We start from the raw sequence: 22,996 nt of genomic DNA, 5'->3' as shown, positions 1-22,996 counted from the left end.
CTGAGGGATTAGCATGTTCCCAGTTCAACAAAGGAAGGCAATGAGTCAGCAAAGGGCCCGGCGGAGCGATGCCGACAGCTCTTTGTCCTCAGCCGCTCTGTCTGGTGGCTCAGTGGGTTTTGTGTTGATGAAGTGTCCTGGAAAACAGCCCGCGGGGGCCGGGCTCCTCATTCCCAGCAACATTTCCTTGCCGTTTATATCTTTTTAAATTATTTTAGAAAATAAAAGCTGCAAGCTTGGGGCTTGCTGCAAATTTTTGCATGCATTTGCTAGTTTGTTGTTGAAGCCAAAGACCAAACAAAGAGGCAGTGATGGACTGGACTGGCTCTGTGGCTGCAGTGGTCTTTATTGTCTCTGAACAGTCTCCCTGGCTCTGGGTTTCTAGTTGGTTTCTGCTCTGCTGCACATTCAATCTCCCCCGCTCCCCCTCTCCCCCACACACACCTCACCCCCCTCTCTCCCCCCCCCCCTCACACACCTCGTCCCCCCACCCCCCCCCCCCCCACGTTTGCCCTTTCCTGCCCCGCCACCTGCTTACGTCTAGGCCGCTTGGACCCCAGTCTCACCGCTGCCGACTAGCCGTGCCGTTCCTAGCTTTGCCAATCGTTTCTAAGTTATGGCCTGGGGCCGCTGGGGATAATCAGACTACCCATGGATCCTTAATTCTCATCGAATTAACAAAAGCAGGCCCTGATTACGTTTCAATGAAGCCGTTCTGTTGTTAAAAGCATGGGGCAGCGAGTTTAATTGCAAACTTTAACAATGTGCAGTGAAGCACATCAAATGGGCAGGTTATTTGCATTTACATAGTGCCCGGCATCCCAAAAGCATTGTCCCGCCTGACCTATAAAGCCCAGTTACTGTCGGGTATGATGGAGCTCTGTTTTAATTCACATAATATGCTGTAAAAGCGTACGCATTAAATCCCTTTATTCAGATTCCTCTGGGCAGCAATCACAGTTGGCGGCACGTTGGCGCGGCGGTAGAGTTTCTGCTTCACCGCGCCAGAGACCCGGGTTCGATCCTGACTACGGGTGCTGTCTGTGCAGAGTTTGTACGTTCTTCCTGTGACTGTGTGCTCTGGTTTCTTCCCACAATCAAAAGACGTGCAGGTAGATTAATTGGCTTCGGTGAAGTTGTAAATTGTACCTGGTGTGTAGGTGATCGCAGGTCGGCGTGGACTTGGTGGGCCAAAGGGCCTATTTCCGCGCTGTATATCTAAACCAAACTAAGCCCGTGGGTCTGCACATTGTGTTCCCTCACGGCCACACCGGGTTATGGGCATCCAACTAGCATCCAATGGGGCCATCATGACCCCATCCTGATTATTGACCTCACTTGGCTGAGTGCAGCCTTTTAATTTTTAGAGATACAGCGGGGAAACAGGCCCTTCGGCCCATCGACTCCGCACCCACCATCGATCACCCCGCACACTACAATTTTCACCGAAGCCAATTAACATCGAAACCTGCACATCGTTGGAGTGTGGGAGGAGACCGCAGCACCTGGTGAAAACCGATGTGGTCACAGGGAGAACGTACAAACTCCATAAAGGCAGCACCTGCGGTCATGGTCGAACAAGGGTCTCTGGTGCTGTGAGGCAGCAGCTCTACCACTGTGCAGCTCGGTGGTGCCTCTCTCCCGATATGCCCCCCCCCCCCCCCCCCTCCCGATATGCCCCCCCTCCTTCTGTCTCCCCCCCTCTCCTGCCTCTCACTCTCACTCTCTCTCGCTCGCAATCTCTCACTCTCGCACTCTCTCTCTCTCGTACTCTCCCCCCCCCCGGTCTCGCACTCTCCCCTCCCCGTCTCGCACTCTTCCCCCCCCCCCCCCCCCCCCCCCCCCCGGTCTCGCACTCTCCCCTCCCCCCCCGGTCTCGCGGACCCCCCCAGTCTCGCACTCCCCCCCCCCCCCCCCACCAATCTCGCACTCTCCCCCCCCCCCCCGTCTCGCACTCTCTGTCCCCCCTCCCTCCATCCACCTTGAAGCACCCCTACAAACCCGCATGTGTTCTCCTATGGCGGCTAAAGAGGATGTAATTATTAAGTGCCTTTCCAGATTTGGATCGGTGCTGGCAGAATGGGAACGCATTGAGATGCTCGACAATGTTAAATGGGGCACTGGTCACCCTAACTAAACCTCTCCCTTTATTATCTGTCCACTCCACTGAAAGTGCAGTAGAGATTCGGAACAGTTCCAGACTCTAAACTGTCGGCCTTGAATGATTGCATCTTTTTTTTAATTTTCTATAAGACCGCGTGGTTAACTTGGCAATGGAGCCAGTGTAATGCATTTCCCTTACTGCTCATTTCATTGAGGTCACCCCCTTATAAATTCATACGTGATAGAAAGCAAAATTAGGCCACTCGGCACATCAAGTCTACTCCGCCATTCTGTCATGGTTGATCTATCTCTTCCTCTCAACCTCATTCTCCTGTCATTTCCCCCTATCCCCTGACACCAGTACTAATCAAGAATCTATCTGTCTCTGCCTTAAAAATATCCATTGACGGCTTCCACAGCTTTCAGTGGTGTAAATTCCACTGATTCACCACCTTCTGACTAAAGAAATTCCTCCTCATCTCCTTCCTAAAGGAACATCCTTTTATTTTGAGGCTGTGCCCTCTGGTCCTAGACTCTCCCACTAGTGGAAACGTCTTCTCCACATCCACTCTACCTAGGCCTTTCACCATTTGGTAAGTTTCAATGAGGTCCCCCTCATTCCTGCTTTGTGGCATGTTGCCATTTCGAGTCATTCGGCCCAGCTTACCCATACCAACCAAGATGGTTGTCATAGTGTGCAGGGAGGAACTGCAGATACTGGTTTAAACTGAAGACAGACACAAAGTGCTGGAGTAACTCAGCGGGTCAGGCAGCATCTCTGGAGAGAAGGAATAGGCGACATTTCGCGACAAGACCCTTCTGCAGACTGAGATTCAGGGGAAACGGGAAAGAGAGATGTAGAAGGTATTTAGGAGAAATTAATGGGAGATAAGCAAAAAGCAAAAATAATCGAGGAAATGTGGGGCACACAGTGGTCCATTGTTGGCGGTGGGGATAGGTGAGAACATGTATACAGACAGTGGATGGCAGTAAATCTAGTACGATGACTAGGGTGGGAGAGAGAGGGGATGCAAGGGTTACTTGAAGTTGGAGAATTCAATATTCGTACCACTGGGTTGTAAGCTGTCCAAGCAAAGACTGGAGATGCTGTTCCTCCAATTTGCATGTGGTCTCACACTGACAGTGGAGGAGGTCCAGGATCGAAAGGTCAGTGTGGGAATGGGAAGAGGGGAATTAAAGCGTTTGGCTCCAGGGAGATCGCTTAGGCCAAGGCGGACTGAACACGCGTGTTCAGCAAAACAATCACCGAGCCTGTGCGTGGTCTCGCCGATATACAGGAGTCCACACCTGGAACAGTGTGGATACAGTAGATGAGGTTGGAGGAGATGCGAGTGTACCTGCCTCGACTACCTCCTCTGGCAGCTCTTTCCATAAACCCACCACCATCTCAGTGACGAAATCCAGCACTGTGCCGCCCACAGTTGTCTGTTTTTGGTAGACGATTCCACGTGTCCGCATTATTTTTCCAGGGTCTAGTTTCATTTATTTGGTTCTGGGGTGTGGCTGTCACTGGAAAGGTCCCGGTCGGTGCCCAAGCCCTGGGTCAAAGATGCTGAAATGAATCAACACCATTTGTCAGGCTGGAGTCGTACGTGGGTCCGAACACACTGGGTGGTTGCGCCTGGTCCTCGAAGTTCAGTATGTTCCAGAAGGTCAATCATTCCATTCAAGGTGAAAGGGGAAAAGGTTAAAGTGGACACCAAGGAAGTGCAGAAGTCTGAAGAAGGGTCTCGACCCGAAACATCACCCTTTTCCTTCTCTCCCGAGACGCTGCCTGACCTGCTGAGTTACTCCAGCATTTTGTGAATAAATACCAAGGAACTGCAGAAGATCGTTTACAAAAGAAAGAGACAAAGTGCTGGGGTAACTCAGCGGCTCAGACAGCATCTCTAGAGACCAAGTGCAAACTGGGCAATCTGTCCTAGACTCTCCCACTAGTGGAAACGTCCTCTCCACGTCCACTCTATCCAGGCCTTGCACTATTTGGTAAGTTTCAATGAGGTCCTCCCTCCTTCCAAGGTATTTATTCCTGAATTCCTGAAGGTGACCCGAAATGTCACCCATTCCTTCTCTCCTGAGATGCTGCCTGACCTGCTGAGTTACTCCAGCATTTTGTGAATAAAGACCTTCGATTTGTACCAGCATCTGCAGTTATTTTCTTATATATCCCCCCTCCTTCCAACTTTGTGGTACTCCATACAGAGTATGTTGCCTCACCCGTCTAAACTCCAGCGAGTACAGGCCCAGTGCCGGAAAACACTCATCAATCATATGTTAACCCACTCATTCCAGGTGATGGATACTGTTCTATGTTACTGATGTTTAAACTTGCAGGTTTAATTATTTAACTAACGTCCCCAACGGTGGAGATTGGATTTGAACCCTTATCAGTAGTGCAGTTCTCTGCAGTTGCTTTTAACCGCATAGCTATTGTTTTTTGGATGGGATTTCTTTCGGAGGCTAAATCTGCTGCTTTGTTCTCTTGCAGTGGTATTCAACGACTGTTTTGGAAGCATTTCCTTTCGCTACGAATCGAGCAACCCGAAGTTCAGAGTCCAGCGAGATGGGGTTGTGTTCGCGGCTGAAAGCTTTCGTCTCTCCGGGAAGCAGCTGAAGTTTGTAATAACCGCACACAATGCCCAGTCACCGCAACAGTGGCAAGCTGCTGTCAAGTTGGCCAGCCGATCGGAAAGCAGCGCCAAGCCAAGTGGCCCGATGGTAACTCCAGCCCGGCGACACTTGAAACCAGGGTTTAGTTTGTAGTTTTGGAGACACAACATGAAAATGGGCCCTTCGGCCCACAGAGTCCACGCTGACCATCGATCACCCGCTCACACCAGTTCTGTGTTATCCCACTTTCTCATCCACTCCCCACACACTGGGGGCAATTTACAGAGGGCAAATTAACCTTCAAACCCGCACGTCTGGAAAGACTGGAGCGACTAGGCTTGTATACGCTGGAATCTAGAAGGATGAGAGGGGATCTTAGAAACATAGAAAACATAGAAAATAGGTGCAGGAGGAGGCCATTCGGCCCTTCGAGCCTGCACCGCCATTCAATGTAATCATGGCTGATCATCCAACTCAGTATCCTGTACCTGTCTTCTCTCCATACCCCCTGATCCCTTTAGCCACAAGGGATCTTATCGAAACATATAGGATTTTTAAGGGGTTGGACACGTTAGAGGCAGGAAACATGTTCCCAATGTTGGGGAGTCCAGAACAAGGGGCCACAGTTTAAGAATAACGGGTAGGCCATTTAGAACGGAGATGAGGAAAAAAAAATTCAGTCAGAGAGTTGTAAATCTGTCGAATTCTCTGCCTCAGAAAGCAGTGTGGAGGCCAGTTCTCTGAATGCATTCAAGAGAGAGCTGGATAGAGCTCTTAAGGATAGCGGAGTCAGGGGGTATGGGGAGAAGGCAGGAACGGGGTACTGATTGAGAATGATCAGCCATGATCACATTGAATGGCGGTGCTGGCTCGAAGGGCCCGAATGGCTTAGTTCTGCACCTATTGTCTATTGTCTTTAGGATGTGGGAGGAAACCAGATCACCCAGGGGAAACCCACACGGTCACAGGGAGAACGTGCAAACTCCACACAGACAGCATCCGAGGTCAGGAGAGAACCTGGGTCTCTGGTGCTGTGAGATAGCAGCTGCACCACTCCAATTAAAATGGGAAAGCATGGAACCAGGCTCGTCGGCCCACTGAGTCCAAGTTGACCATTGATCACCCTTTCACACTAGTTATACCACTAAACACTCGGGGCAATTTACAGAAGGCCAAGTAACCTACAAACCCGCAAGTCTTTGGGATGCGTGAGGAAACGGGAGCACCCAGAAGAAACCCTCATGGTCACATGGGGAACATGCAAAATCTACACAAAGAACACCCAAGGTTAGATCGAACTAGAGGGCACAGCTTCAAAATAAAACAATGAGCCTTTAGAGAAAAGATGAGTAATTCATTGCCACAGATGGAGATGGAGGCCAGTTCATTGGATCGTAAAGACGTACAGTGTGGAAACAGGCCCCTCAGCCCAACTTTCCCACGCCGGCCGACATGTTCCATCTACACTAGTCCCACTAGGGATATGGGCCAATCGTGGGCAGGTGGGACTAGCGTAGACGAGTCATGGAAAGACACAGTGTTGGAGTAACTCGGTGGGTCAGGCAGCATCTCTGGAGAACATACATAGGGGATGCTCCGGGTCGGGACCTGGTCATCTTGGTCGGTATGGAACAGTTGGGCCGAAGGGCCAATTTCCGTGCTGTATGACTCTTACCCAGTGTGTCCAGTTTCTGGAGTGTGTGTATGCTAGGGGGGGACAATTTGATCGGAATCTGAGGGGTAACTTTCTCACACAAAGAGCTGTGGGTGTATGGAACAAGCTGCCAGAGGAGGTAGTTGAGGCAACATTTAAGAAGCATTTAGACAGGTACATGGATAGGACAGGTTTGGAGGGATATGGGCCAAACACAGGCAGGTTGGACTAGTGGAACTCGTGTAGATGGGACATGTTGGTCAGTGTGGGCAAGTTGGGCCGAAGGGCTCGTTCCCACACTGTATGACTCTATGACTGGCGTTCTAAAATTACACCACCAGAAATTAAGTTTGACTTATTCCAAAAGTTGAGGTTTTGAGGAGAAAAAATGTGAAACTCTTCAGTCAGAACTTCCTATCGATGGTAAAGGCCAACAGTTTTCACATATTTCAGCTATCTTTCCATTTAGTTCTGTTGTTGAGGCTGTCAGAGCTAGTATTTGCTGTATAGAGTCCAGCTGTTCAAAGTTGAAACCTCTTCCTAATTCAGTGACAGATCCCAAATGTTGTTTAGTTTTAGTTTAGTTTAGAGATGCAACGTGGAAACGGGCCCACCGAGTCCACGCTGACCAGCGATCCCCACGCACTAGTACTATCCAACACACTAGGGACAATTTACGATTTCACCAAAGCCAATTAACCTACAAACCTGTACATCTTTGGAGTGTGGGAGCACCTAGTGAAAACCCACGCCGGTCTCGGGAAGAACATACCAACGCCGCACAGGCAGCACCCGTAGTTAGGATGGAGCCTGGCGATCCTGCACCAGTGTGCAGCCCCAGTAACCCTGGTAGCCCCAGATGAAGAACAGTTGCCGTTCTTCAGTAAATATTTAAAATCTTGACTGAATGACTTGACAAGAGTTCACGTCGTTGCAATGTCCGGTGGTTCTTCAATCTGTCATGTCCTATTTTTAACCCTGTTTGTTTATTAAAACCAGCAGTTATAACTTGGCAGGCGTGACTGCCTAATATTCCACAACTGTGTGGCCTGGGTGTTTGTTGGTTAATTAGATTGGTTTCGTTTATTGTCACGTGTACCGAGCGAGGTACAGTGAAAAGCTTTTGTTGCGTGCTAACCAGTCAGCGGAAAGACAATACATGATTACAATTGAGCCGTCCACGTTGTACAGATACATGATAAAGGGAATAACGTTTAGTGCAAGGTAAAGTCCGATTAAAGACATTCCGAGGGCCTCCAATGAGGTAGATGGATGGTAAGGACCGCTCCATAGATGGTGACAGGATATATCTGTTGCCCCTGTTTAAGGCTCCTGTTGTTGACAGAAGTAATTACAAATTTATTTCCCCCTTTTGGTGTTTAAAGTGCTATGGTAACAAAAGCTTGCACATTCAACAAGACCGTAAGACCTAGGAGCAGAATTGGGCCATACAGCACGGAAACAGGCCCTTCAGCCCACCGAGTCTGCACCGACCGACCATTGATCACCCCACACAGGAGCATTATCCTACTCACTTAGGACAATTTACAATTTTACCATAGCCGATTAACTTACAGACCTCATGTTTGGACTGTGGGAGGAAACCGGAGCACCCGGAGGAAACCCATGCAGTCACGGGGAGAACGTACAGACAGCACCCGTAGTTACGATCACACCTGGGTCTCTGCTGCTGTAAGGCAGCAACTCTACTGCTGCACCAGGGTGCAGGTGATCTATCATGGCTGATCTATCTTTCCCTCTCAACCCCATTTTGCTGCCTTCTCCCCATAACTTTGGGTACCCTTCCTAATCAAGAACTTAACGATCTCCGCTTAAAAAAAAAAGCAATGACTTGGCCTCCACAGCCGCCTGGCAATGAATCCCACTGATTCACCATCCCCTGGCTAAATAGATTCTTCCTCATTGCCATTCTAAAGGTACCTCTGTTTATTCTGAGGCTGTGCCACCTGGTCCTAGACTCTCCCACTAGTGGAAACACATTCTCCACATTCAATGAGATCCCCCCCTCATCCGAAACTCTAGCGAGTACAGCCCCAGAGCCATCAAATGCTCATTGTATGTTAACTCAATCCTCCCTGTTCTCATCCCTTTTGTTCCCAAACATCAAAGAGTAGTACAGCGTTCCCACGTCACCAGTACTTTTCACACTTAGTTGCAGGCCCTTCACTCTTTTTTGATTTCCGCTCAACTTCCCACCACCTCTGTATGTGGTATTTTACTCTCTGCACTACTTGTGTATAGGCTTGATTGGACTTGGGTATAGTATGATTTGACTGGAGAGCAGGCAAACAAAGTTTTACACAGTGTCTCAGTACAATGATAAACCAAAAACAAGCTGGCCACCTGACACCATGACAACATAATCAGACAGCGTGGACACAGGCCCTTCGGCCCAATTCGTTCATGCTGACCAGGGTGCTCCAACTAAGCACGTGCCACATCCCTCTAAATCTTTCCTATTCACATCCCCGTCTAAATGTCTTTTATAAGAATTTAGATGTCACGAGGAAACAGGCCCTTCGGCCCAACGAGTCCAAACTGACCAACAAATCCCGTACATCAGCGCTATCGTACACACCAAGGACAATTTTACCAAACGAGTTAACATACAAAGCCATACGTCTTTGGAGCGTGGGAGGAAACCGGAGCACCCAGAGAAAACTAAAAAAACGTACAAACTCGGTTCAGACAGCACTCGCAGTCAGGATGAAACCTTGGCCTCTGGGGGTGGCTGTAAGGCAGCAACTCTACCGCTGTGCCACCTTTTAAATGTTGTCATTGTATCTTCCTCAATTACCTCCTCCGGCAGCTTGCTCCATATACCCACCCGCCTTCTGAGTGGGAAAAGTTGCCCTTCGGGTTCCAGAAAAATCTTTCCCCTCCTACCCTAAACCTATGTCCTCTTATTTGTGATTCCCCCCTACTCTGAATAAAAGACTGCATTCACCTTATCCCCCTGTGATCTATAAAATTGTCCCTCGTCCTCCTGCACGCCAAGAAATTAAGTCCTAGCCTGCTCAACCTCTCCGTAAAGCCCAGGCCCCTGAATAATGGCAGCATCCGTGTAAATCATATCTTTCCTTTAGCACGGTGACCCAAACTGAGCCTCACCACCATCAAGTACAATTTATAATATAACGTCCCAACGTCTTTCTCTACCCTGACTGATAAAAACCAATGGCCCAAAAGTCGTCTTCACCATCCCATCTACCTTTAAATCTTAGATCAGGACTTTATGTGAGGAAGCATTTAAGCGTGTGAATTAGAGGCATTTGGACATGTTTAGGTTTTAGTTTAGAGACACAGCATTGAAACAGGCCCTTCAGCCCACCAAGTCTGCTCCAACCTGCGATCACTATCGTATCTACTATCAATCCTGGCAATGCGTTCCAGGCCCCCACCACTCTGTGTAAATTTAAAAACATACCCCGCACATATCGATTATACCCCCTCTTCTCCCATCAGGCAAGAGGTATAGAATGTGAAAATGCACACCTCCAGATGCAGGGGCAGTTTCTTCCCAGCTGTTATCAGGCAACTGAACCATCCTATCACCAATCGTGAGCTACTATCTACCTCATTTGAGACCCTCAGACTATCTTTGATCAGACTTTACTGTCTTTATCTTGCACTAAACGTTATTCAGGTTATTCCCTTTGTCATGTATCAGTGCAATGTGGATGGCTCAATTACTATCATGTATTGTCTTTCTGCTGACTGGTCAGTATGCAACAAAGGCTTTTCACTGTACCTCAGTACATGTGACGTGTAAGAAAATAACTGCAGATGATGGTACAAATCGAAGGTATTTATTCACAAAATGCTGGAGTATCTCAGCGGGTCAGGCAGCATCTCAGGGTGACGTTTCGGGTAGAGACCCTTCTTCAGACGTGACAATAAACTAAACTCAACCTTCCTCAACTAGGACCACTTTTCTTGCAGTCCCAACAAGGGTCCTGACCAGAAAGGGTTCTTCGGTCTGAAGAATAGTCCCGACCCAAGACGCCACCAATCCATGTTCGTAGAGTTATACAGTGTGAATGCAGGCCCTTCGGCCCAATTTGCCCACACCGGCCAACATGCCCAATCTACACTAGTCCCACTTGCCTGCGTTTGGCCCATAACCCTCTAAACCTGTCCTTGGTATGTTCTCCAGAGATGCTGCCTGACCTGAGTTACTCCAGCACTTTGTCCTTTTTTGACTTTCCAATGTGTCCAGTTTCTGTTTGGATGCGGATTGGAATTCTTGGCCCATTACCAGAGGGAGCTATTGTACTCTACCAAAACCCAATCAGAGGTTGTCTGTTAGATTATTGATGAAATTGTAGGTTTGCGTTTAAATTTAAATTTGTCAATTGTTGTACCTCTACAGAGCTGGAAACCAAGCGGCGTCTCCCTGCCGTGGAATGTTCCGGATATCTTGTTCCCAGCCGTCCGACCAGCGAGCATTGGTCAGCTGAAGCGGCAGAAGAGAGATTGGGTCATCCCACCAATCAACGTACCCGAGAATGAACGCAGTCCTTTCCCGAAGGACTTGGTCATGGTATGTGTCCATCCAGGGGTTTGGTGGTGGGCTTTTACTGGGGACAACGGCCTATTAGACATGATGTGGCCAAGTCTTCTCTTCTCCCCATCGCTAAGTCCCTGCTGACTGGGGACAGTCACACAGCGTGGAAACCGGCCCTTCAGCCCAACTTGCCCACACCGGCCAACATGTCCCATCTACACTAATCCCACCAACATGCCCCAGCTACACTAGTCCCAGCTACACTACACTAGTCCCACCAACATGTCCCAGCTACACTGCATTTGGCCCGTGTCAATAGACAATAGGTGCAGGAGTAGCCCGTTCGGCCCTTCAAGCCAGCACCGCCATTCTCAATCAGTACCCCGTTCCCGCCTTCTCCCCATACCCCCTGACTCCGCTATCCTTGAGAGCTCTATCTAGTTCTCTCTTGAATGCATTCAGAGACTTGGCCTCCACTGCCTTCTGAGGCAGTGAATTCCACAGATTTACAACTCTGACTGAAAAAGTTTTTCCCTCTAAACCTATCCTATTCATGTACCTGTCTAAATGTTTCTTAAACATTGCGATAGTACCTGCCCTAACTACCTCCTCCGGCAGCTCGTTCCATACAACAACCACCCTTTGCGTGAAAAGGTTATTCCTCAGATTCCAATAAATATCTTCCCCCCCCCCCCTCCCCTCACCATAAACCTATATCCTTTGGTTCTCGATTTCCCTCTGTGTCTACCCGATCTATTTCTCTCATGATTTATACACCTTTCAAATCACCCCCTCATCCTCCTGTGCTTCAGGGAATAGAGTCCCAGTTTGTGCAACCTCTCCTTATAGCTCAGACCTTTGACTCCTAGCAACATCCGGTAAACCTTCTCAGCACCCTTTCCAACTTAACAACATCTCTCCGAAACACGGTGCCCAGAACTGAACGCAATACTCTAAATGTGGCATCACCAACATTTTATATAATAACTGCAACATGACCTCCCAACTTCTATCTCAATACTCTGACTGATGAAGGCCAATGTGCTACCAGTTTTATTTTGTAGTTTTAGAGAAGTAGTTGAGGCAGGTACTACCGCAACGTTTGAGAAACATTTGGACAAGGTTAGAGGGATATGGACTAAACGCAGGAAGGTGGGACTAGTGTAAATGGGGCATTGTTGTTCGCATGGGCGAGTTGGGCCGCAGGGCCTGTTTCCACACTGCATGAGTATGGACTGCAGCGATTCAAGAAGTTGTCACCACACAGTAAAAATAGACAAGAACGAATGAACTCATTGTTCTTTGCAGTTGGGGCTTATTGGGAATATAAAAGGAGTTGGTTGAGCAGACCAGGAATGTGGGTTTCTGGTTAATTGAATAGGAGTTGGGAAAAGTTAATTTTAAAATTGTAACAATGTGCAGTCTCATCAGAGACTCCGTAAAGCATGGAAACAAACCACTCCCAAAACTGGTTCGTTGAATGTAACAAGACAAGCTTAAAGAGATGACCCGGACAAAACCAGCTCAAAATTCACAATCATAAAGAAGTGGCTTTTTCTAAGTCCAGTTCTGGATGAAGGCATCAGTGGATGTTTTAGCATCTCCAAGGCCATGGAGCATGTGATCTTTTAAGACCTTCAGGAGGGGTGATCTTCTCACCCAAGCACAGAGAGTTGTGGACACAGCCCAGACCATCTTGCAAACCGGCCTTCCTTCCATTGACTCCATCAAAACTACGCACCCTCAGCGACACCACCAGCATAACCAAGGACCAGGCTCACCCTGGTCACTCCCTCTTCTCGCCTCTCCCATCAGGCAAGAGGTACAGAAGTGTGAAAACGCATACCTCCAGATTCAGATACAGTTTCCTCTCAGTTGTTTTCAGGCAACTGAACCATCCTATCACCAATTAGAGAGCTATCCTGACCCACCATCTATCATTGGAGACCCTTGTTCTATCTTTAAGCGGACTTTTCTGGGCTTGCACTAAAAGTTATTCCCTTTATCCTTATCTGTACATTGTGGATGGCTCAATGCTAACCGGGTATAGTCTTTGTCTGGATAGCACGCAGCAAATAAACACTGTACCTCAGTACATGCAACAATAAACTAAACTGGAAATCACGAGGGGCAGAGATAAAAGAGAATTTGCAGTCTTTATCCCAGGGTAATGGATTCTAAGCCTAGATACCTAACAAGAGAGGGGAAAGGGTTAAGAGAGACCTCGGCCACCTTTTTTCTCTTGGGGTGATCCATATCTAGAACGAGCTGCCAGAGGAAGCTGTAGAAGTGGGTGTAATTATGACATTAGGATGGATCAGTGAACAGGAAGGGTTTAGAGAGATATGGGCCAGATGCAGGCGAATGGGAAGTCCTTCAGCTTAGAAACATAGAAACATAGAAAATAGGTGCAGGAGTAGGCCATTCGGCCCTTCGAGCCTGCAACGCCATTCAATATGATCATGGCTGATCATCCAGCTCAGTATCCCGTACCTGCCTTCTCTCCATACCCCCTGATCCCTTTAGCCACAAAGGCCACATCTAACTCCCTCTTAAATATAGCCAATGAACTGGCCTCAACTACGTTCTGTGGCAGAGAATTCCACAGATTCACCACTCTCTGTGTGGAAAAAAACGTTCTCATCTCGGTGCTAAAAGACTTCCCCCTTATCCTTAAACTGTGACCCCTTGTTCTGTTGGGCTGAAGGGCCTGATTCCACGCTGTAGAACTCTTGACTATGGTTGGGGGAAATGTGCGCATGATTCCTCCAGGGACTCCTCTCACATCCCAAAGATGTGTGGGTTTGTAGGCTAATTGGCCCTCTGTAAATTGACCCTAGTGTGGCAGGGAGTGGATGAGAAAGTGGGATAACATTGAACTAGTGTGAATGGGTGATCAATGGTCGGCGCGGACACGCTGGGCTGAAGGGCCTGTTTCCATGCTGTGTCTCTAAACTAAATGCTTCTTGTGGGTTCTGTGGTTTTACTCTTTGGTAATTGCTCTGCAAAATTTAGAAGTTATTTTTACAGAGAAGTATGCGTCGTATTCTATAAATGCCTGCAGCGTCTTTAAGACTCCACTAAATTAAAACCTTGCATTCATTTTTTTAAATGTGTAAATTGTTACCGCACAATTCCTTCATACTTTATTAACCCGCTGGCTACAATGCACAGCAGCTCTTTGGCACACTGCAGTGGGAATTGTCTTTGGACTATCTGAAGGATTATATTTGCTCAGTTGGTAGCTCTCTTAGTCATGGAGTAACAGTGTGGAAACGGGTCCTTCGGCCCAACTTGCCCACACACCGACCAACATGTCCCATCTACACTAGTCCCACCTGCCTGCCTTTGCCCGATATCCCTCCAAATCTGTCCTGTCCATGTGCCTAAATGTTTCTTAAACCTTCCTCGTTCAGATGTCTTTTATATGTTGTTATTGTAGTTGCCTCAACTATCTATCTAAGCTAGTCCTATTTACCTGCATTCGACATATATCCCTCCAAACTTTTCCTATTCATGTACCTGTTTTATGTTTTAAATGTTGTTATAGTACATGCCTCAATTACCTCCTCTGGCAGCTCGTTCCTTATCCTCACCACTCTTTGTGTGGAAGAAATTGCCCCTCCTGCCGACAAGGATGCCCCATCTAAGTTAGGCCCATTTGCCTGCATTTGGCCTATATCCCCCTAAACCTGTCATACCTGTCCAAGAATCTCATTGCATCTATTATTATACCTTCTTCAAATATCTCCTGGCAGCTCATTCCATTTATCCACCACCATTTGTGTGAAATGATGCTCTCTCAGGCCCCTATTACATCTTTCCTCTCACACCTTAAACCTATGTCCTCTGGTTCTTGATTCCCCTACCCTGGGGAAAAGGACTCCATGCATAAAGGATGCGTTATCCGAGTTACCATCTATCAAATAGGCCATTAAACCAGGTTTGGAACGTGAAATTCTCAGCACTTTTGAAGAGCTGTGGCTTTGAACCCATCAATATGTCTAGTATTTATCCATTGGCCAAATATGATCTCATGGTTCTGCTTTTGGCCACAGTCTTTCAATGTCAGTATGGGTTTATTATTGTTGCCTTTACTGAGATACAGTGAAAAACCTTTGCATGATATCCAGTCAAATCATACAACCTGGCCCGCTGGTATTTATTCACAAATTGCTGGAGTAACTCAGCAGGTCAGGCAGCATCTCGGGAGAGAAGGAATGGGTGATGTTTCGGGTCGAGACCCTTCTTCAGACTGACCCTCTGAGTTACTCCAGCACTTTGTTGTCCTTTTACATTTAATTGTTATGAGTACAGAAATGGAACAATTACATTCTTACTTGTAGTAGCACAACAGGTCTGAAACCATAGTGCTCAACCAAACAAAAATAACCAAACAAAAATAAATGTAATAAACTAAAAACCCAATATAATACAAAGCAAAACCCCAAAGACCCTACGTAACCCAGGCAGTTCGTAGTTCAAAGTTCTATTGCTTCCGATTGAGTGTTGATACGATATTAAGTGATGTCTCTTCTTCGTACAGATCCGATCGGACAGAGATAAAAGTCGCTCGTTGCGCTACAGTGTCACGGGCCCGGGAGCTGACCAGCCACCTAATGGGCTTTTTAGCATTAACCCCATCTCTGGGCAACTCATCGTGACCAGACCCCTGGATCGGGAGCAGATACCTTCATACCACGTAAGTCTGCCCGCTTTGCTTTAGGCTTGTTATTATTGCGTTTAGGCAGACTCAAAAAGCTGGAGTAACTCAATGGGTCAGGCAGCATGTCTGGAGAAAAGTAGTGGGTGACGATTCAAGTCGAGACCTTTCTTTTTTAGTTCATTTAATTGTCAGGTGTACTGAGGTACAGTTAAGAGACGTACAGGTTAATTTGCTTTAGTGAAAAATGTAAGCTGGCCCTCGTGTGTAGGATAGTGTTAGTGTACGGGGATCGGTGGTTGGCACGTGCTCGGTGGACCGAAGGGCCTGTTTCCATACTGTATCTCTAAACTAATTTCAAGTAACCCTTGGTATTTATTCATAAAATGCTGGAGTAACTCAGCAGGTCAGGCAGCATCTCAGGAGAGAAGGAATGGGTGACGTTTCGGGTCGAGATCCTTCTTCAGACTGATGTCAGGGGGGGCGGGACAAAGGAAAGATATAGGTGGAGACAGGAAGATAGAGGGAGATCTGGGAAGGGAGAGGGACAGAGGAACTATCTAAAGTTGGAGAAGTCAATGTTCATACCACTGGGCTGCAAGCTGCCCAAGTGAAAGTAACCCTTGCATTCCCTCTCTCTCCGTCTCTCACCCACCCTAGTCATCCTGCTAGTTTCTCTGTGCTTTAGCCCTTCATTGTCACCTCCACCACATCCAACAATGGACCATTGTGGGCTCCTTGGGCATCTGTGCCGGCTCTGATTTGTTTGTACATTTTCATACCTCTATAGTTTCCCTCTCCCCGACTCTCGGTCTGAAGAATCATGTTTTGTCTTTCCACTGACTGGTTAGCATGCAACAAAAGCTTTCCACTGTAATTCGGTCTGTCCGTGCTGTAATCTCTAAAGTCTAATGTGATCACTGTAGCTCTTCGATTGGAGTTAATTGCCACAGAGTTAATTGTCAATGTATATGTTTAAGGCAAAGATTGGCAGGTTGAGTTAAGTTTATTGTCACGTGTACCGAGGTACAGTGAAAAGCTTTTGATGCGTGCTAACCAGTCAGCGGAAAGACTATACGTGATTACAATTGAGCCGTCCACGGTGTACAGATACAGTGTACAGTGAGGCCGGGGCAATGGATATTTGTACGGTGACAATTGACAGATTTCTGATTGGTGCGGGCGTCAGGGATTACGGGGAGAAGGCAGGAGAATTGGGTTGAGAGGGGAAGATAGACCGGCCGCGATTGAATGGCAGAGTAGACTTGATGGGCCGAAAGACCTAAATCTGATCCTTTGACTCGTGAGCTTACAACCTGTGTGTTCCTGCACGTGCTCTCCTGCAGCTCCGAGCCCACGCCGTGGACTTGAACGGAAACCAGGTGGAAAGTCCGATCGACATCGTCATAAACGTGATCGATATGAACGACAATCGTCCGGAGTTCCTGCATCCCACCTGGAACGGCTCAGTGGCTGAAGGGTCAAAACCAGGTAAGATTAGAGGGTTGCAGGCCACCCCAGGCAGCATATTCCAGGCACCCACCGCTGATGTGCAAAGGAAAACCGTGTCCCAAGTATCTCCGGTAAACATTTCCCCTCCGTGCCCTCGAGTGTTGGACATTTCCGTGCTGGCGGGAAGCGGTTGTATTCCTTGAGTTCTTCTCCGAGCTTTTTCTCTCAGTGCATGTTCTGTGAACAGTGTGGTGGCACGGCGGTAGACTTGCCTTACAGCGCCAAAGACCCAGACTCGATCCTGCTGTCTCCGCAGAGTTTGGACATTATCCCTGTGACCATGTGGGTTCCCTCCGGGTGCTCCAGATTCCCCCTACATCCCAAGACATGTGCGTTTGTAGGTTTATATCGCTTCTGTAAATTGTTAATTATCCGTAGTGTGTAGGATGGCGCTAGTGTACGGGCCGATCACTGGCCAACGCGGACTCGGTGGGCTGAAGGGCCCGCTTCCGTGTCGTATCGTAAAGTCTAAAGTTTAACGTTTATTGCCAATTTAACGCTGTCCGTTCATCTCCGCAGGCACGTTCGTTATGACCGTGACCGCTATTGACGCCGACGACCCCAACACTTCCAACGGCATATTGCGGTACAAGATCCTCTCCCAAACTCCAAGCAGTCCCTCCCCGAACATGTTCACCATCAACAATCAGACCGGGGACATCATCACGGTGGCTGCGGGTCTCGACCGCGAGGTAATGTGTACGTCCACAGAGGCGTCATCCCCACTCGTAGCGTCCTACATAGCAGAAACAGGCCCTTTGGCCCATCGAGTCTAGCGCCGGCTAGTGGTCAGCCCGTACACCAGCACCATCCTGCGCTCTGGGGACAATTTACCATTTTACCAAAGCCAACTAACCTGCAAACCACTGCGTCTTTGGAATGCGGGAGGAAATCAGAGGAAACCCACGTGGTCACAGCGAGAGTGCACAAACCGCTGAGGCCTAGTCATTGGGTATCAGGTTCTTGATTGGTAAGGGAGTCGGGAGTTATGGGGAGAAGACAGGAGAATGGGTTGAGAAGCAATGGTAGACACGCCATGATTGAATGGTCGAGTAACTTGATGGGCCGAATGGCCTGAATCTGTTTCTAAAACATGAACTTGCCTCAGAAGGAAGAACGTATCAGGAACAATGACAAAGCGCTCAGCGTTAGAGAAGCAAGGGTGAGCTAATCACTTTAGAGGAACAAATATTTGGACTGTCAAATAGATTACTTTGACTGGTTTGGAGATTGATTCTCTTCATAATTTCAACTTTAGAGACATAGTGCAGAAGCAGGCCCACTTCGACCCATCGAATCCGCGCCAAAGCCAGCTGTCGCTGCACAGTAGCTCTTTCCTACACACCAGGGACAATTTACAAAGCCAATTAACCTACAAACCTGCACGTCTTTGGAGTACGGGAGGAATCCAGAGCTCCCAGAGAAAACCCACACGATCACAGGGATAATGTACAGACAACACCCTTAGTCAGGATCGAACCAGGATCCTGCTAAGACAGCAGCCTTACCGCTGCACCACCTTGCCACTCTAATTGCAACGTATAAAATTAATCATACCACTCCCCATGGTTCAACTCATCCATGCTGAGCAAAGTGCCACAGCTAAGCTCTCGTTCCAATTGCCCACGTTTGGCTCATATCCTTTTAAACCTTTCCTACTCAAACGTTGTTCCAATTCTTCCCACTTGCTCTTCTCTGTTTCCAAAAAAACCATCAACGCATCTTCTTTCTCAAATCTTAAAAACAATGACTCTACAAAGTAAAAAATTCACATCAGTTCTGGCCTCTCCTTATTAGCCTCATCTGCTAGTTATTATTGAGTGCCAAGTGTTCAAGTGTCTTCTGCTGGCATTTATGGCAAAGTTAAGACGTAAACATTTTTAACAACTTTAAACATGATGGGTACAAGATGGCGCCAGAAATGTGGTGACTCTTGTGTGCTGCCTCAGTGTAATAGAGTCCCATACTCTTCATTAATTTTTCATAAGGCGCATATATGCAGTGGTGTTACCACGCTGGGTTTAATCTGCAGGGTGTTTTGGAAATTATCTATCTAGAGTCATATAGCGTGGAAACAGGCCCTTCAGCCCAACCTGCCCACATCGACTAGCATACCGTTTGTTCCATAGCCCTCTAAACATTTCCAACCCAAGTACTTGTCTAAATGTCTTTAATACTTCTAGTTTCCCTCTCCCTGACTATCTCTGAAGAAGGGTCTCGACGCAAAATGTCACCTATTTTCTCCAGATATGTTGCCTGATCCGCTGAGTTACTCCAGCACTTTGTGGCTGTCTTCGGTGTAAACCAGCATCTGCAGTTCCTTCCGGCACAAATATCTTTTCAATCTTCTTTAGTTTATTGTCACGTGTACCAAGGTACAATGAAAAGCTTTTGCGTGCTAACCAGTCAGCGGAAAGACGATACGTGATTGCAATCGAACCGTCCACAGTGTACAGATACATCATAAAGGGAAGATACAAAATGCTGGAGTAACTCAGCGGGAGAGGCAGCATCTCTGGAGAGAAGGAATGGGCGACGTTTCGGGTCGAGACCCTTCTTCAGACTTCAACCTGAAACGCCACCTATTCCTTCTCTCCAGGGATGCTGTCTGTTCCACTGAGTTACTCCAGCATTTTATGTTTACCTTCGAGTTAAACCAGCATCTGCAGTACTTTCCTGCACATGATAAAGGGAATAATGTTAAAGTACTTCCCTCACTCTGGCAGCTTGTTCCATCTATCCACCACCCTCTGAGTGATAGACACACAATGCTGGAGTAACTCAGCAGTTCAGGCAGCATGTCTGGAAAAAAGGAACAGGTGATGTTTCGGGTCGAGACCCTTCTTCAGATGAAGGTCTGATGAAGGATCTCAACCCGAAATGTCACCTGTTCCTTTTTTCCGGAGAGGCTGCCTGGCCCTCTGACTATCTTTGGCGTAAACCAGAGTCTGCAGTTTCTTCTTACACCCTCTAAGTAAAATTGGTTTCCACCTCTTTGTTGTAATATTGTTTGGGTTGAACTGAATATTGATCAATAACGTTGTAGTGGGGAGAGTGTTTAAAATATTCCAGTAGAGAGATCGTAAGGAGGTAGAGGGTTGGGACTTGTGTGAAGCTTTTAAAATATTAACACCCTGGCCCTCAGTACTCTTGTTCTTGAAACATTATATCTTGCTTGAGTAAGCCAGGGCAGGTCTGCTGGATTCTTTGTATGAAAAGAACAGGCAAATCTCCCTTCCCTGGTGTATACTGATCTGAGACAGGGAGAGGCTGTTAATGCAGCTAATTCGCATTGTTCGGTTGCTGGGAACAACCAGATTCTCTATTCAACACTTGGAGTTAATCGAACAACTGTTCCATTGTGCTAAACATGTAGCATTGTATGAGATTTTCAGTCGGAGTCAAACAGCGCAGAACAGGCCCAATGTGCTGACACCCAGCAACATGTCCCATCTACACTAGTCCCACCTGCCTGCATTTGATCCATATCCCTCTAAACTTATTGTAATCCTGTACCTGTCTTATAGGTTGCTTAAACATTGCGATAGTAACTACCTCCTACTGCCACCAAGATGACCCATCTAAGCTAGACAAAAAAATTGTGTGTTCATTATTTAATTTTTTGTCATTGGAGCCATTTAAAAGAAATTTGACTTGGGTCAATGGTTATAATGACCATAGATTTCTAGGTTATAAAGAAAATAAAATAACTACAGCACAGGAACAGGCCCTTCGGCCCACAATATCTGTGCTGAAATTAATAGACAATAGGTGCAGGAGTCGGCCATTCGGCCCTTCGAACCAGTACCACCATTCAATGTGATCATGGCTGATCATTCTCAATCAGTACCACGTTCCTGCCTTCTCCCCATACCCCCTGACTCCGCTATCCTTAAGAGCTCTATCTAGCTCTCTCTTGAATGCATTCAGAGAATTGGCCTCCACTGCCTTCTGAGGCAGTGAATTCCACAGATTTACAACTCTCTGATTGAAAAAGTTTTTCCTCGTCTCTGTTCTAAATGGCCTACCCCTTATTCTTAAACTGTGGCCCCTGGTTCTGTACTCTCCCAACATTGGGAACATGTTTCCTGCCGCTAACATGTCCAACCCCTTAATAATCTTATATGTTTCGCTAAGATCCCCTCTCATTCTTCTAAATTCCAGTGTATACAAGCCTAGCCGCTCCAGTCTTTCAACATACGACAGTCCCGCCATTCCAGGAATTAACCTAGTAAACCTACGCTGCACCCCCTCAATAGCAAGAATACCAAGTTAAACTAATTTAGTTTGGAGATACAGCTCAGAAACTGGCCCTTCGGCCCACCAAGTCCATGCCAACCAGTGATTGTCCCATACACCACACTATCCTAGGACAATTTACAATTTTTACTGAAACCTATTGATCTACAAACCTGTATGTCTTTGGAGTGTGGCGGGAAGCCGGGGCACCCGGTGAAAACCCACGTGGTCACAGGGAGAACGTACAAACTCCTATTAGACAGCATCCCTATAGTCGGAATCAAACCCGGGTGTCCAGTGTTGAAAGGCAGCCGCTGTACCACTGTGCCACCCTAATTTATATACTGATATCAGGCCTTTCCTCAACCCCTGATGCTCCAGCGAAAACAGTTTGTCCACCTCTCCTTATAGCTCAAGCGTCCCCTATGCAGGCATTTGGAACCAGGCGAAGTTTTGATGTTCGAAAAGCTGGAATGTTTGAAAAGCTCCTCTCCCGAAATTCCTGAGACTGGAATTTCATTTATAAATATAAACGGTTAAGGCAAGGATTAATGAACAAGGCAGGTATCTGAAGTTAAGATATAAAGATTAGTCATGGTCAGAGCAAGGTTAACTACATCAGAGTGAGGTGAATAAATAATTAAATGGGATTGTTTTCTCTGCAGCGTCAGAGTTTGAGGGGAGACCTAATAACCGTTTATTACAATTATGAGAGTCAGAACCTATTTCCCAGAGAAGAAATGTGAAATACTAGAGGGCCAAGCTATTTCATGATATAGAAACATAGAAAATAGGTGCAGGAGGAAGCCATTTGGTCCTTCGAGTTAGTACCACCATTCATTGTGATCATGGCTGATCATCCACAATCAGTAACCCGTGCCTGCCTTTTTTCCATATTCTTCGATTCTGCTAGCCCCTGGAGCTCTATCTAACTCTTTTATATTCACCCAGTGAATTGCCCTCCACTGCCTTCTGTGGCAGAGAATTCCACAAATTCACAACTCTCTGGGTGAAAAAGTTTTTTCCCATCTCAGTTTTAAATCGCCTCCCCTTTATTCTAGAATGCGACCCCTGGTTCTGGATTCCCCCAACATAGGGAACATTATTCCTGCATCTAGCTTGTAGAGTCCTTTTATAATTTTATACGTTTCTATAAGATCCCCTCTCATCCTTCTAAATTCCAGTGAATACAAGCCCAGTCTTTCCAATCTTTCCTCATGGCAGTCCTGGCATCTCAGGGATTAACCTCATGAACCTACGCTGCACTGCCTCAATAGCAAGGATGTCCTTCCTCAAATTAGGAGACCAAAACTGCACACAGTAGGGAGGCCAATTCTCTGGATGCTTTCAAGAGAGAGCTAGACAGAGCTCTTAAGGACAGCGGAGTCAGGGGGTATGGGGAGAAGGCAGGAACGGGGTACTGATTGAGGATGATCAGCCATGATCACATTGAATGGTGGTGCTGGCTCGAAGGGCCGAATGGCCTATTCCTGCACCTATTGTCTATTGTCAATACTCCAGATGTGGTCTTACCAGGGCCGTATACAACTGCAGAAGGACCTCTTTACTCCTATATTCAAATCATCTCAGTATGAAGGCCAACATGATGAAGGGAGTAACTTGAATAACCTTTAGTGCAAGATAAAGCCCGATCAAAGATAGTCTG

At 47.2% G+C, this 22,996-nt stretch overlaps 1 protein-coding gene across 1 annotated transcript in view; it reads left to right on the top strand.

Moving 5' to 3' along the window:
* LOC144592855 (cadherin-2-like) overlaps positions 1-22,996 on the top strand; it is a 112,224-nt gene that overhangs the window by 51,899 nt on the left and 37,329 nt on the right. The window contains exons 3-7 of the mRNA XM_078398023.1: positions 4,613-4,842; positions 10,782-10,952; positions 15,463-15,618; positions 16,926-17,070; positions 17,611-17,783. Of these exons, the coding sequence (XP_078254149.1) occupies positions 4,613-4,842; positions 10,782-10,952; positions 15,463-15,618; positions 16,926-17,070; positions 17,611-17,783 (875 nt within the window). The remainder of the gene's footprint in view (positions 1-4,612; positions 4,843-10,781; positions 10,953-15,462; positions 15,619-16,925; positions 17,071-17,610; positions 17,784-22,996) is intronic.

Source organism: Rhinoraja longicauda, chromosome 4 (genome assembly GCF_053455715.1).
Source record: "Rhinoraja longicauda isolate Sanriku21f chromosome 4, sRhiLon1.1, whole genome shotgun sequence".
Classification (NCBI taxonomy): Eukaryota; Metazoa; Chordata; class Chondrichthyes; order Rajiformes; family Arhynchobatidae; genus Rhinoraja; species Rhinoraja longicauda.
This window is presented reverse-complemented; position numbering and strand designations above follow the sequence as displayed.